This window comes from Phascolarctos cinereus, unplaced genomic scaffold, assembly GCF_003287225.1.
Source record: "Phascolarctos cinereus isolate Bilbo 61053 unplaced genomic scaffold, phaCin_HiC Scaffold_4;HRSCAF=312, whole genome shotgun sequence".
NCBI classification, from domain to species: domain Eukaryota; kingdom Metazoa; phylum Chordata; class Mammalia; order Diprotodontia; family Phascolarctidae; genus Phascolarctos; species Phascolarctos cinereus.
In genome coordinates this window covers 812379-828014 of record NW_027555847.1, presented here as the reverse complement: position 1 = coordinate 828014, position 15636 = coordinate 812379, and the positions used below count along the sequence as shown (strand labels likewise).

Genomic DNA, 15636 nt, shown 5'->3' with positions numbered 1-15636 from the left:
TCGCCAGTCATCCCTGGAGGAAGGCGTCGGCATTAAGGGGGGTCCGGAAGGTGGGGCTGCCTTCTAGAACCGGGGGATGCCCAAGAAAATGCCCAGAGTCCAGAGATGAAGGGTTTTGTGTGAGCGGTGGTCAGGGGTCTGGGGAGGGTCCGCTTGGTACACGAAGACTTCTGTTAGGAAGTAGGCGCCACCATTTGCTGGTCTAGAAAGTGCTCACGGGGGAGTTGCTGGGACCCGCGGGCAGAGGAGTGCCATGGGTGCCGTGATGCGCTCCCTTCACCCGCTGGCAGGTGGCACTATGGTGGCAGGTGGGCGCTGGAGCTTGGGACGGGAGGCCCAGTGCCTGGCTTAGGAGCAGATGGGTGGCCCTTGTGGGCACGGCGGTGGGGATTATTCAGAACTGGCCCCGTGGGACTTCCCGCCGCCCTTCGCTAGACTCGCTGTTCTGGGGTTGCAGGCTGGGCACCCCTGCTCTCCTCCAGTTATCTCCTGTTTATGCCGCCAGCCGCTCGTCTGCGTGTTGTCGCCTCCATGAGGCCATGCGCTCCTCAAGGACAGGGCCTGTGTCTGGCCTCCTTTTGTGTCCCCAGCACTCACCTGGGGCCTGGCGCAAAGGAAACACTTCTTGAGGGCTTATTTGAATAAAGTGTTCTCGGGGAAGGACACAAGAGCCCAGGAAGGGCGGTTGGTAGCCAGCATGCTCCCCTGGCTGCGCATAGTGGGGGTGGGAGAGGCGTCTGCCCCGTCCGGTGTCTTGGGTCCAGCCAGTGAAACACGCCGTCTCTCTGTTCCCTCTGCAGATGAAGCTGTTAAATTTGTACATCAAGCGGGCGCAGACGGGCTCTGGAGGCAGCGATCCCAGCACAGCCAGCGATGTGCCTGGGCAGAGCTAGCCGAGTGTGACCGGGACAGAAAAGGACGCTTGTAGACCCGCGCCTGGACTCCGGCTTTTCCCCCTTTTTGTTTTCTTTAACAGGTGGCTGTCCTCAGCCTGCATGTACCCGTCGCATAGAGTGGTTCCAGACCCAAGGAGAACAGTATTAATGCGGTTAATGAACACAGATCTGCTTCGTCGTTTTACCAGTCCTCACTCCTGTCTTCCCATTAACCTTTGCCAGTGTTATGATTGTACCCATTTTTTAAATTGCTGATTAAACAGGAATGCTTGGAGCTTCACAGGTTTAAAATCTGAAAACATTTTTGCCTTTATTCAGCTGCAGAATAACATTTCTGTCACCACTTTGAGTTCTGCTGACTATCACGTCCTTTGCTAGAAACGTGAAATGCTGTGGAGAAAAAGCAAGACTTTCCCCTGGAGCTCGCCCCTCGCACTCGGTCTGGGGGCCTGATGGGGCCGGAGAGCCGGGGGGCCTCGGACGCGAAAGGAATCGGCCGATCCCGCCTGATGCTGACCGCTGCTGGCGTATGGCATCTGCCGCCTCGGACCGCCGAGGCCCAGGGGGGCCCACGGGGCCAGAGAGGTCGCCAGACCGACTGGGCGTGAGACTGGCCAGGCCTCCTGTGGGGGGCGGTCGGGGAGCTCGGCCTGGCTCTCCAGCTTTAGCTCCGCGTGCCTAGCACGACTTTCTGGACAAAGGTCTGTCCGGAGCGAGCTCCTTAGCTCTGCCCTCTGTGGGCAGGTGCACTCTTGGGGAGCTGAGGAGAAGGAAGCCGGTCCCCCGTTCTCGGCCACTGCCCTCTCTACCTCTGCAGAGCCTGCGCCCGCGCCATCCATCGTCCCGTGCAGTGAGCCCTCGGTGGTTCCCGCGTTCGTGTCCGTGACCTCCCAGATGCCGCCACCATCGTGGAAGCCACGCCTGCGTGGCCGAGTCAGTGGTAGAAATGGATGGAGAAACTCCTGCGACGAGGGAAAAGATCCTGTCCTTTTTCTAGCGGCCGCGTCGCCCCCACCCGGGCCCCTCCCCCGGTGCCTCGTTTTCCTCTTAACTGTTAATCACATTGTGTATTTATGGTTCTGTGCTCCCCATTGTGCGTACCCTGGCAATAAACCTGTACATAACATTACTTGGAAAATCTCAAGTGATGCCAACTGGGCTCCTGTCATGTTTTCAACCCATTCCATCCCAGAAGAGGGAGGAGAGGTCCTGGATGGCAACCCTGACGACCTGCTGCCTCCTCTCTGGGGTTTGATCAGTCCAGAGGAGGGGCCATCGGTGCTGGTCCCACAGGATCCCGAGAGGGACAGTGTAGGATAGCCGACAGACTGAACAAAAGAGGGGAGAGAAGTGGAAAATGTGGGCTCTGGGCCGCCCTGTGTCTGGCGGGCCCTTAGCCAGGTAGCTGAGGAAAGGGCCCCCAGGACCAGGCTTTTCCCTGGCCCAGCCCCACCCTGCTCCCAGTCCCACCCTGCAGGACGGCTCTCCCCTGGGGCCCGCCTTCTTCCAGATCCTTCCCCCAGTGTGGCTCTCAGAGCTGACTGTGCTCTGCGCTAGCTGTAGCTTGACCGGAGCAGAAGGCCCAAGGGGCCCTTCTCTCTGCCTGCCCTCATGCCTGGCTCCCACTGCATGTGAGTTAATGGCTCCCTGATCAGTGAGCCTCGGCCCACACAGGTGCTGAGCACATGGATGCCTCGTGTCCGTTTGCTCTGTTATCCCTCCCCCTTGGTTTGGTTTTGTAAGACTGGGCTGTCTGGTGGGCTTGTAAAGCCCTGTGGTGGTAATAAATAGCTACATAAAAAGGAGGTTGAGCGGCATGGCCCTAAGGTCCCACATGCTGAACTGGTACAGGGGCAGGGGGGTACTGAGCCCCACAACCAGCAGGTGTCCAAGGCAGCTTGAACTCAGCCCCTCCAGACCCTCGACGAGGGGCAGGTGCAGCTGTCATCTCCACTTAGTCATTGCCTCCTTGGTCATTTTAGTCCAGAGTGACACTTTTGAGGTGACTCAGAAGGTTATAGATGACATTATTATTGAATTGGGATGTTTCAATCTGGCAGCATCCAGGAGGAGGAGGGTTACATATAAACCATCCTCTTCATGCTCCATAAAAGGAAGAAATCAGACGATGGAGGGAGAGTTGGAAGCGCCCTTCCAGAGAAGGCTGCTTGGTGGCTTATCTATCCACAGTCGCCCAAGCAGCAGGGCCGAGCTCCGCCCCATGCGGGCCTTCTGGTTTTAAATGCAGACTGGTTTCTTAGCAACAGCACAGACAAGTGTCCCTGGTTCTAAGAGACATGTGATGTTAGCTTTGGGTGGGTTTTCTATGCCTCTGAGACTAATCATGGAACCGTCTGCAGTCTGTGAAAGGGGAAGGGAAGAAAACACACATTTTGCAAAGTGCCCCCTATGTGTCAGGCACTGTGCTGAGCACTGAGGATAGAAAGGGAGGCAAAAGACTGTCCTCGTCCTCGATCTCCCCATCTAATGAGGGAAACACACAACACGCAAGCAGCTCTGCCCCTCCAAAGAGGCACAGGGAAGATTGGAGGCAGTGGTCTCAGAGGGAGGCACCAGTGGAGAGGAGCAGGGAAAGGCCTGCAGAAGGCTGGGCTGAGAAGTGGAGCCGAGGAGCACAGCGGCCTTCTGGGGGACCACTAGGGCGTCACGGGGAGGTGGAAGGGTGACCGGGGGAGGAGGGGTAGGGTGGTGCACATTTGTATGACTGAGCCTGGAGGCGAGAGGGAGACGCTGCCATTGTTTGTGGGGGAGAGGTGACTTAAGGGAAATCAGTCTGGCGGGACAGTGGAGACTGGCCGGGGCAGGCAGGACCCCATGCCCGCACATGTGGTGGTCTTTGAAAGGTGGAGGGAGGGGGCTGCACCATCATCACTCAGGAGAGAAGGGGGTATATCCACAAAGGGAGAAATGACAAGGTGCAGCGTGCCTGGTTGGGTAATGTGGAATGCGGGTGAGAGAGGCAGCAGCCATGGTGCCCAGGGCAAGGATGACACCCTCACTAGTGACTGGGAAGTCGGGAAGAGCGGCACCTTTAGACATGCTGAACATCCCTGGGGAGAGAGATCGGGGCAGAACAAAGAATCATCCCTGGAGAGCTGACGGAAGGGCCAGTGATGAGTCTAGCACGGGGGTCGGCCAGGGTCAAAGAAACAGGGAAAGAACCTGGGAAGACCGTCAGTCCAAACCCAGACGGGAGACAGGACGAAGAGGGTCACTGGCCGTTTTCCTTAGCAAAACTAATTCACACATAGCCCATTCTCATCAAGATTTCAGAGGGGGGAAGGGAAACACGGCACCCAGGTGGATGCTGAGGGGCCTGGCTGGGCAACCTCTACCTGCTTCAGCTCTTCCGGCAGGGACCGCTACAAACAGGTGATACAGCCTTTCCTGGGCCTCAGTCTCTGCTCCAGCTGATTTTGGGGTGGTCAGAGCTGGCCCGCACTGGACTCCGGGCTTTTTCCTAGGGCTCGCTGGAGTTCTTCCTAGCTCCCCATGTGCACAGGGCCCTGTCCTGATGACCTGCCCCAGCTGCTCTGTTTCTCAGTTCTTGGGTTGGACCCTGGCTCTGGCTGTTCAGAGCTTGGCAAACTACAGAAGGGGAAAGAAGAAGGACAGGGGTATAGTGATGGGGTTTTTTAAATTAAAGTTTTTGATTTATCAACAATCACTTCCATATGCTTTTGAGTTTAAAATTTTTCTCCCCCTTCCTCCCCAGCACCCTCCCCTAGACGGCACACAATCTGATATAGGCTCTACATATACATTCCTATTAAACATATTTTCACATTAGTGATATTGTAAGGAAGAATTAGAGCCAATAGGAGGAACCACCAGAAACAGGAAACAAAACACAACAGAAGAAAAAAAAAAGCAAATAGTCTGCCTCGATCTGCGTTCAAACTGCATAGTTCTTTCTCTGGATGTGGGCAGCATTTTCCACCACGAGGCCTTTGGAGATGTCTTAGATCCTTGCGTTGCTGGGAAGGGCCAAGTCTATCAATGTTAGTCATGGCACAGTGTGGCTGTTACTGTATACAATGTGTGCACAGACTTAGCAGTTAACCTACTGTGTTTTTGTGTGTTCTACACAAACTACTTGAAGAAAAGCGGAAAACTGGGCTTCCATGAATGAAGAACTTAAGGAGAGAGCTTCATTATGTGGTTGAGATGGGCTAAAATAGTAAAGAAAATAATGACCTAAATGAATCTACAGAATTGACCCTATAAAAATTAAGTACTAATGAGACATCTAATGGAACTAGATAAAATTGATATAGAAAAATACCAAGATTTCAAGAGAAATAATGAAAAACAACAACAAAAAAGCATGAGGCCGCTAGGTGGCGCAAGTGGATAGAGCTCCAGCCTTGAAGTCAGGAGGACCTGAGCTCAACTCTGGCCTCAGACACATGATACATACTAGCTGCGTGACCCTGGGCAAGTCACTTAACCCCAACTGCCTCACCAAACAAAGGGCAAAACAACAACAACAACGAGGGAAATAACGGAAAAATAAGAAGGAAGCAAGACTTGTACTGAATTAATGATATAAAAGAGTTTTTAAAACCATCAGTTGTGGGCGAAAACAAGAAAACAGATTGGTGGGATAGAATAGGTATCATGACTTCAATCCAAATACATAGATCATATTCAGTTTAATAAACCCAGGATCATTGAGAAAGAAAAGTCCCTATTATTCAACAAAACCAAGTATTTATTAAATATCATCTGTGTGCCAGGCACTGGGCTCAGGGCTGGAAATGCAGAGACAAAAGTGGACATGAGGAGCAGTTGGGTGGTGCAGTAGATAGAGCACTTGGCCCTGAGGTCAGGAGGACCGGAGTTCAAATCCAGCCTCAGACCAAACATTTGACACTTGCTAGCTGTGTGACCCTGGGCAAGTCACTTACCCTCAATTGCCTTAAAAAATGGGAAATTAAAAAGAAAAGTAGACATGAGCAGCAAGGCGGAGGGGCAGATGCTCTTCCTGATTCTAGTGACCTGCAGGACCTCTCCACAAAGGAACTACACAGAAGAGATGGAGTGATTTTAGCCGTCACCCCAGCTCAGTACACCAGAAGCCCTAAGAGCAGAAAAGGCTCATTCCCAAGCCTTCCCATGCTCCCTCAGTAGCCCAGCCACTTCCAGCCACCCCCCACTCTGCAGCAGAGCTCAGCTGGAAAATGGAGGAAAGAAGGAAGGGACAGGACCAAGCTGGAGAAGTTTAGTTCTGTCTCAGTCTGCACTGAGCCCTTCTCTCTATCAGGAGGTGGTCAGCAGGCCCCATCTCTGGTCCTCTGGAATCCTGGTGGGTCTTTACAATATCGTTGTTACTGTATAAATTATTCTAGCTGCACTCCCTGCAGTCATACCTGTTCACACAAGGCTTCCCAGATTTCTCTGAAATCATTTTCTTCATCATTTCTTATACTAAGGCACAATAGCATCCCGTTGTATTCACATACTAGAGCTTTTTCAACAGTTCCTCAATTGTTGGGCGCCCTCTCATTTTTCAATTCCTTCCAACTGAAACAACAAGATGTTAACCACAGCCCCCCTCCCCCCCATGGAACCAGACAGATGATAGGGGATGTTTAAAGGTTAAATAGATCATTTTGATTACGAGAAATTATGAAGCTTTTGCACAAAGAAAATTAATGTAGGTAAGAACTACCATCGGGTCAACTCAGAAAGCATCTGTATGAAATCTCTCTGCTAGGGGTTTGAAATTCAAGATATACAGACAACTAATAAAAATACATAAGAGCAAAAGCCATCCCCCCAGAGATAAGTGGTTAAAGGATATAAGCAGTTCTTAAAAGAAGTGCCAATTATGACTAACCCTAGGAAAGAATGCTCCCAAGATGGCCCATGCCAGAAGAATATTTATCACACTGCCCCTTGGGCCCAAAGAGAAGAAAGCTCTTTCCTCTTCTAATTAGTCAGTGTTTATCAAATGCTACTATGTATCAGGCACTGTGCCAGGAGCTAGGGATACAAAAAGAGGCAAAAGACATTCCTTGCCCTTGAGAAGCTTACAGTCTCATGGAGGAAGCAACATGCAAATAAGCCATAGACAGGATAAATAGGAAAAAATCAATCAAGGGAAGGCACTGGCACTAAGAGGGGTTGGGGAAGACTTGTTGTGGAAGGTGGGACTTTAGTTGGGACTTAAAGGGTGCCAGGGAGGTCGGAAGTCAGAGAGAAGGAGAGAGAATGCCCAGAGGCAGTAGCAGCATAGCCCCCTTGGGATTCTCTTCTCCAGGCTAGCCACCTTCACCTTTGGCTGGTCCTTAATTATGTCATGTTTCTCTGGGCTTCCTTGAGCTTGGCCATGTCCTTCCTAAAATGTGGTTCCAGAACTGAATTAAAGACATCCGATGTGATCTGACCATGGCAGGATACAAGAGGACAACCCTGTCCCTCATTCTGGCCGCCGGCTTTCAGTCCCCCAAGAAGCAGGAGCTGTTGTGGCTGCCATTTCCCACTGTTGATTCACTCGGAGCCCACTAACGTCCCCTCACCAATCTTGTACTTGAGACACTGATTTCAGAACCCGAATATGTAACTTGTCATTTACCCCTGTGCAATATTGCCTTCCAGCTTTTCTAGCCTGTTCTCACCAGAGATCCCTAGATCCAATTTATTGAGTAGAATGTTGAACAGTCCATGGCCCAGGCAATGAGCTAGGGCCCTTCCTCCATGCTGAGTTCACCCCTCTTCGATCCGGCCAGCTGACCAGTCCACCCACCTGGACTGTCATCTAGCCTGCTTCTGTACATTTGTGTACAGCTGAATCCAATGCTTTGCTGAAATCTAGGTAAATGCTATCTGCTGTCCCCTCCTCTTTCAGGAAAGTAGCCCGGCCAGGGATCCTGTGTTCTAGATAAAGCCAAAGTGGTTGAAATGAGAAGTGCTTCCTTTTTAATGATTCACAGACTCTCTCTTGGATAATGGAGTCTAGAGTTTTGTCAGCAGTTGGCATACTAACCAGTAAATGGAGGACTCCTCCCTCTCCACTTTTGGAGAATCGGGTATCACTGCTTAATCCCCTCTTCTGAGTCCAAGATCAGAGGCAACACCGGGGCCCCCCATCACAGGGCTCTGTTCAATTTAACAAATGCCAGAAGGATTGTGCATGACACTCAACTTTACCATCTGTGTAAGAAAATTAAAACTACACTAACTGGAATAAGACGAGCTTGGTGTAGCTGAACCTGGCGGCAGGAAGACCTGAGTTCAAATGCAGTCTTAATTCCTAGTGGTGTAACCCTGGCCTAGACCCACTTCAGGCGGTTGCAAGGCTCGGGGATAGCCCATGAAAAGAGTACTCGGTGTCCCCACCCAAGACCAGACACTCTTTGTGGCCCTGCCATGTATTCTCTTGGATTCTGTGTGCTTACGATTGCCACACTGTTGTCCACATGGTGTGCGGGCTCTGCTTTCTTGGTGACCCTAAGGACATCTGTCCGGATTGCCCTGGCGTGTTCTCATGACCCTCTCCTGCATTACCTGGGCAGACCCAGAGGTAGGACAGTGGCCCGTGGGGCTCTTCAAGCATCCCTCCCAGCCACCTTATCTTCTGCTACCAACCACAGCGTGGCCAGCAGGGCTCAGGGGAGGCCTGTCCAGGAGTCCCCTGAATGCTGTATCACTGGATGAGCTCAGTCACTCAGCACTTGTGAAGCTCTTACTGTGGGCCCGGCACTGTGCCAACCACCACAGAGGTGTGAAGGACAGACCAAGATGAGTTTTGCCTTGGACATGTTGGGCCTAAGCCATCTACTGGACGTCTAGGTCGACACGTCTGAAAGGCAGTTGGGAGATGCAAGAGTGGAGGTCATCTTTAAAACTCAAAAGCTTATGGAAGTGATTGTTGAAAATTCAAAATAAATTAATTTTTAAAGAAAAAAAGAAAGAAAGGAGCAGCTGGTCATATGAAGCCATCATCTTATAAAAACATCTGTGTGAAACATGCCTTGGCTGCCCATTCTATTCTTTGCTTCACTTTAGGTTATAGACAAGTAGTGCTGTTAAATAAAAATCACTTCACTGAAATGAAAAAAAAAGATTGGAGGTCATCAGTTTGGGGCATAAAAGGCAGATCTGAGAATCAGCTTGGAGATGGTCATTACATCCACGGGTGCTGAAGAGGCCACCCAGTGGAGTAGAATAAAGGGAGAAGAGAAAGGGGCCCAGGACAGAGCCCTGAGGGACACCCATGGCTGGAGGGCGTGGTCCGGAGGAAGATGCAGCCGAAGAGACAGAGAAGGACTCATCAGAGGGTGGGAGGAGGAGAACCAGGGGAGAGGGGTGCCCCGAAAACTTAGAGAGAAGGGAGTGTCAGGGAGGAGAGGGTGACCCACAGCGGCTAGGGGCGCAGACAGGTTGAGGAGAATGAGGATCATCATAGCTGTGGGGAGGGAGGGCAGTTTGGGTGGGATGACGACGTCAGAGCCAGAGTGTATGCGGTGAAGAAGTGGGCGAGAGGAGGGGAGGTGCCGATCACGTGGCCTTTTCTACGAGTCTGGCCACAAAGGGCAGATGAGAAATACGACCGTAGCAGGTGTGACCCGAGTGAAACCCACCACTCACAAAGCTAGAATCCAAGCTGGGCTGGAAACAGAAAATTTGTACTAGGGGGGAAACCAGACACTCGTGCTGAGCCCCCAGGACCAAGCACAGGGGACTCCCCAGCCCAGGAGAGGCAGGGGCTTGAAAACCACAGAGGGGAGACTTGGGGAGGAGCTAGGAAAGGGAACGAACAGTCTTTCCCAGGAACAGGGAGACACGGAAGAAAGACGTTTTGCAGGAGCAGTCAACTGCAGGGTGGTTTGGGCTGGTTTGCGGGGCACAGCTCAGCAAGGTCAGCCAGAGAACACCAGCAGAGGCGTCTGGGAGTGACCGAGACGTTGGCTCACCGCGGGCCCCTGATTGGCTCCTTTCGGCAAACAGGCTCATTCTGTGACCAGCGTGTCTGCCTCGTAAGGTAATCTGGGGGCGCTCTCTTTTGGTCAAGGTGGCCGCGTGGCCCACCGCTGACCAAGGAGGAAACGTAATTTTGCTACTGTGGCTTGCACAGATCCAACAAGATGTGAGGTTGCCGGCCTTTGCTAGGACTGGAAGTGGATTGTTGAGGCGTGGTGGGTTCCCTCCCCTCCCTCACCAATGGGGAAGGCAGAAAGGAAGACAAAAAGGGGGAGGGGCTGTAACAGAATTAGCAGGGTCCACAGAAGCAGATGAGTGAACTGACACAACACAGAGCAGACAACAAACATCAGGAACAACAGAAAACCCCAAACAAAGTGGCCGTTTGGGGGTCAGGGCGCCTTATGCTCAGCCCACGCCGAGTCTCGGGGGGGCAGTCTCCTTAAGATGTCATCTGCTTTGGGACCTACTTGAAGTGCCTTGAGGCCCTTGCCACTCTTGGTGGTCCACTTGGTCCGGGAGTCCGCGCCTTTAAATCTGGCAGGGTGAGAGTGGTCAGAAGGACCCAGTGAGGCCCTTAGCTTGAGGGGCCAATTAACTCTCCCAGCCAGGAGGGGGAGCGTGAACAGGTGCAATGCCCTGAATTCAGAAAAGGAGGCACCTCCGCTCTGCGAGCGTCTGTAACAGCAACTGACCAGTCAGGACAGAGGCAGACTTCAGGTGAGACGTGAGCTGCTTGAGACGGACGACTGTGAGAAGACTCCTTGCGTCAGCCTTTGGATCTGACCGAGCTTCTGGTCAGCCTGACCAAGGTCCTTGGTGAAAAGTCGCTGAACGGCAGGAGGGACGGTCCAGGTTCCCAGCCAGGCAAAGGTCGCTCCAAACCAGGTAGTAAGGTCTGTGCCCCCCAAATCCGGCGGGCGAATAAAGTTGTCTCACAAGACAGAAGTCGAACTAGACCCATAATCGAATAGATACTAATTTAGTTCCAGGATTGAGTCACAAGACGGAGTCAGTGTGGTTCACTCAGTTCCCACAATTAATCACTTCTATCCCAATCTCCTCGACTGACTCAATTTCCCCCTTTTTGCTTTATGGAGGAGGGGGCTAGCCACACCCTCCATGTTTCATTTATCTATAAGATTTTTCACGAATTTATAACCAATTAATTACATAGGTTACAGATCAAACTACTGAGAGGGCTCACAATGGATTAATTTTGAGAAGGGACGTTTACATGTCGCCAAGGTGACCAAGAAACCCTAAACATTGCCATCATGAGACAAAAGACCAAAGCAATGCAATCATGCTCGTCACCATTAACTCACATCGAGCCTACTTGTGTCCTAGGGACCTGTTGTCAATGTCCATTGAATCAGCACATTCTGAGTCACAGATGTCCCGCATAGGCCTCTGCTCCTTGGATACCTTCTCTTGGACATTGTGGAATGGGCAGTTCTGAAGGGGGCTCTGCTTCTCTGGTTCCAAATCTAAAGATTCCCAGATAATTCTGCTAGAAATAAGACTTAATACAATTCAGTACAGTCACTTCAATTGGGTTCTCCAATCCTGAAACTTCAGAGAATTTTAGTTTTTATATTCCATTTGCTGTTTTTATTGTTACCGAAATCCTGCACCTGTTGTAAGAATTTTTTTTTAAAAATCCATGAGAATCCAACTGTAAAATGAACTCTTCTTCCTTTTAAAATGATCGGACAGATACTCTAAAAATAGGAAAATAATTTCACTTTCTTTACAATTATCAATGCTATTTTATATGTATTGTACTTACAAAATTTCCACTACTCACCTTTCCTGATTATAGAAATTTGTTATACAAGGAAAAGAAGGGATATTATTACATGAACAATGTCATCTGTCCTAACAGGAAAAACTCCCTTGGCTCTGTTTGATTCCAGGCAGGAGTCATATCTGCCAGCCAATCATGTAGTCACAGGGTATCAAAAGCCAGGCTCAGGATTAACCAGGTGGGAAAATTTCCTGTTCAGAAAAGAAATAGCACAATGGGGAAACTGAGTCAAGAGGCTCTCACCTTAAGTCATCCCCAAAACTTTTCCCAGGCACAGACATCCACCTTTAGCAGTCCCCAGATTGCAGCAATGCCATTTTCTACTACTGGCTTCATAACAATTCAGACAACCATTCCTGTAATGGAAACTCAAAATAATAATAAGTCATAGTTCTGAGAATTTTTACCTCAAGTAGCAAAATTTCACTGACCACAACTTGGGGCTTGAATAGCTTTGCTTATGCTCCCCCTAACAGTTAACCTTTCATTTATTCTTTACTTACGAATTAAAACTAACCACATTCTGGGTTATACTTGCTAGTAGACTTACATTAATTTTTTTTTTCAGCCAAAGACAAGGTTTATTAGAACATCCATCATGTTGGGCAGACTCTTAAGGAGTCTGAACATTAGTAAGCTATTGGCTAGACTTTAAGAATCTAAACAGTGGCTAGATTTTAGGAATCTGAGCCTTGGGTAGATTATAAAAATCTAAGCATCTTAATGGAGACAAGATGGACCTTATATTCAGAAAGACTATGGGAGGGATCTAGGAGTGGCCAGGTAGTCTATGAGGTAATAGAATTACCAAGGGTGGGAAGTGGCCTGGGGACTTACATTAATATTTTGAAGCTACATCTTTAAACCACCTTATACACTTTCATTATTTTTTATAAGTAATAGCCAAAAATTTTCAAGTGACAATTCACTATCATAGTAAACATTATTATTACTATTATTATTATTATTATTATTATTTGCTTTTTTCAAAAGGTAACTATTTTATTACAAAAACTTTAACATTATTTATGAAATGAAAAATAATCAAGTGACTATTATAAACCAAAGTTAAAGGTTTTTCACCCAGTGATTGAAAAGAATTAAGCAACCATTCCATGCACGCACACACCAAGATCATTTCTGTGATATGCAGACCATTAAAATTCATGTCAGTGAAACTTGAATGTATTCACAATACTTGCATGCTTATTGGGAGATGACCAAAAAAAGTGTCCATGGTTCTGTAAAATAAGTCTAGTATTAATATAGTTCATTCATTTTCTTTTAGGACTGTTTGGCTTTTGTGAATATCTGTTATGTCACAGAACATTTTGTAAATAAGCAATTAATTATATTATCACCTCGGTTACCTTGTCCACTGAACTTACCAGCCACAAGGAAGACACAAAAAATTAGTTTAATGATATTGCATTAAACCAAATAGTTATAATACCTCTAAAGCTATATTCAACTGAAGTCTTTGTTGTGATCAATGGCTCATATGAGTTTAGATTGGAGAGTTTCTTTTTTCGTGTTTTGGAAGATCAAGAAGATTAAAAAGCTATGGGAGACTGGGAGATATGCCTCTCCACATCCAGCTGACTGAATGACCAGTTTAATACTCTTCATACCAAGAACAGCAATCTGATCACTATCTGTCAAAAATAAGAGAATTTGGTTTTTTTCTTTTTTAAATTTTTAATTAATTTATTTTGAATTATCAACAATCACTTCCATAGCATTTGAGTTTTAAATTTTTCTCCTCCTCCCTCCCTATTTCCCTCCCCAAGACAGCGCACAATCTGATATAGGCTATACATATATATTCCTATTAAACATATTTTCACATTAGTGTTGTAAGTAAGAATTAGAACCAACAGGAGGAACCACCAGAAAGAGGAAACAAAACTCAACAGAAGAAAAAAAATAGCAAATAGTATGCTTCAATCTACGTTCAAACTCTGTAGTTCTTTTTTGGATGTGGATAGCATTTTCCATCATGAGGCCTTTGGAGATGTCTTAGATCCTTGTATTGCTGAAAGGGGTTGAGTCTATCAACGTCAGTCATCGCACAACGTGGCTGTTACTGTGTATAACATTCTCCTGGTTCTGCTCATTTCATTCAGCATCAGTCCATACAAGTCTTTCCAGTTTTTTCTGACGTCTGCTTGCTCATCATTTCTTATGGCACAATAGTATTCCATTACATTCATATACCACAACTTGCTCAGCCATTCCGCAATTGATGGGCATCCTCTCAATTTCCAATTCTTTGCCACCACAAAAAGAGCTGCTATGAATATTTTTGTACATGTGGGTCCTTTCCCTATATTTATGGTCTCTCTGGGATGCAGCTCTACAAGTGCTATTGCTGAATCAAAGGGTATGCACATTTTTGAAGCCCTTTGGGCATAGTTCCAAACTGTTCTCCAAAATGGTTGGATCATTTCACAACTCCACCAACAATGCATTAGTGTTCCAATTTTCCCACATCTTCTCCAACATTCATCATTTTCCTTTTTTGTCATGTTGGCCAATCTGATAGGTGTGGCGGTACCTCAGAGTTGTTTTGATTTGCATTTCTCTAATCAATAGTGATTTAGAGCATTTTTTCATATGACTATAGATGGCTTTAATTTCTTCATCAGAGAACTGCCTGTTCATATCCTTTGACCATTCATCAATTGGGGAATGACTTGTATTCTTATAAATTTGACTCAATTCTCTATATATTTTAGAAATGAGGCCCTTGTCAGAGAGACTGGCTGTAAAAATTCTTTCCCAGTTTTCTACTTTCCTTCTAATATTGGTTGCATTGGCTTTGTTTGTACAAAACTTTTCAATTCAATATAATCAAAGTTATCCATTTTGCTTTTTGTAATGTTCTCTATGTCCTGTTTGGTCATGAATTCTTCTGTTCTCCATAAATCTGATAGGTAAACTATTCCTTGCTCTCCCAGTTTGCTTACAATATCAGCCTTTATATCTAAATCATGAACCCATTTTGACTTTATTTTGGTATAGGGTGTGAGATGTTGGTCTATGCCTAGCTTCTGCCATACTCTTTTCCAGTTTTCCCAGCAGTTTTTGTCAAAGAGTGAGTTCTTATCCCAGAAGCTGGGGTCTTTGGGTTTATCAAATAATAGGTTACTATAGGCATTGACTACTGTGTCTTGCATACTTAACCCATTCCTAGTTTTTGTTCCCAGTCACCATTGCCTGTAGTTCATTAGGATGGAAGAGTTGAAGGCCTTTCCCTGCCACCTACTTTATGAAAGCCCTCATGAAAAGCATCAGATAAGGAAGCCACAGATTTACTGAATATGTGGCTCACAGAAGCATCCACAAATTCTTGCTGATTTCGTTTGCTAACAGGGGTGTCTGCTCTGTTTGGAATCAGTTCTTTCACTTCAGTTGTACCAAAGTTCTCAACAGTGATTGTAAAATTAAGACAAAATGTGTCCTCCATATCATCTTCTGGATAGTCCAGTAATTCTTGCATGCTCCCAAAGGCAGGCATTAGCTCCTTCAAATTATCCAGGGAAGCCTTCTTTTTCAGCAGCTTCTTGTACAAAGCCAAAAGAAAATGAAGGTCTGCAATAGCAAAATAATAAATTGCTAATCCACAGATAACTCCAACCAAGTAAGGTCTCGTCAGAAAACCAAACGAGTCTAGAGTCTTCATAATGCTTAAACATGCCATATTTCAGATCCACAACTCTCTCATGATGAGCAAGAAAAATTCTTCGCACACATCTCCTGCATGAATGGCATCTTTTCCTACAAAAACACCCTTTAGTGGCTTTTTGTAATCTATACTCTTCGCCTTCCTAAGGACTTCCATTGCATCGCCTACAATATTTCCTTTTCGGACTATGAGAATCAGACAAGGATTCACAGACTCAATCACAGGGAGAAAAAGAGAGGAGACATTCTGTCTGTGGGCCTGGTCGACAGCCATCTGCATCTGCAAGACTGAAT

At 47.5% G+C, this 15636-nt stretch overlaps 1 protein-coding gene across 37 annotated transcripts in view; it reads left to right on the top strand.

The window, feature by feature from the left end:
• CLASP2 (cytoplasmic linker associated protein 2) overlaps nucleotides 1-2040 on the top strand; it is a 142167-nt gene extending 140127 nt beyond the window's left edge. For all 37 annotated transcript variants that reach the window (XM_078151989.1, XM_078151986.1, XM_078152000.1 and 34 more), the window contains one exon: nucleotides 801-2040. In XM_078151989.1, coding sequence (XP_078008115.1) covers nucleotides 801-893 — 93 coding nt within the window. In that variant the 3' untranslated portion in view covers nucleotides 894-2040. The remainder of the gene's footprint in view (nucleotides 1-800) is intronic.
• Nucleotides 2041-15636: the final 13596 nt, after the last annotated feature.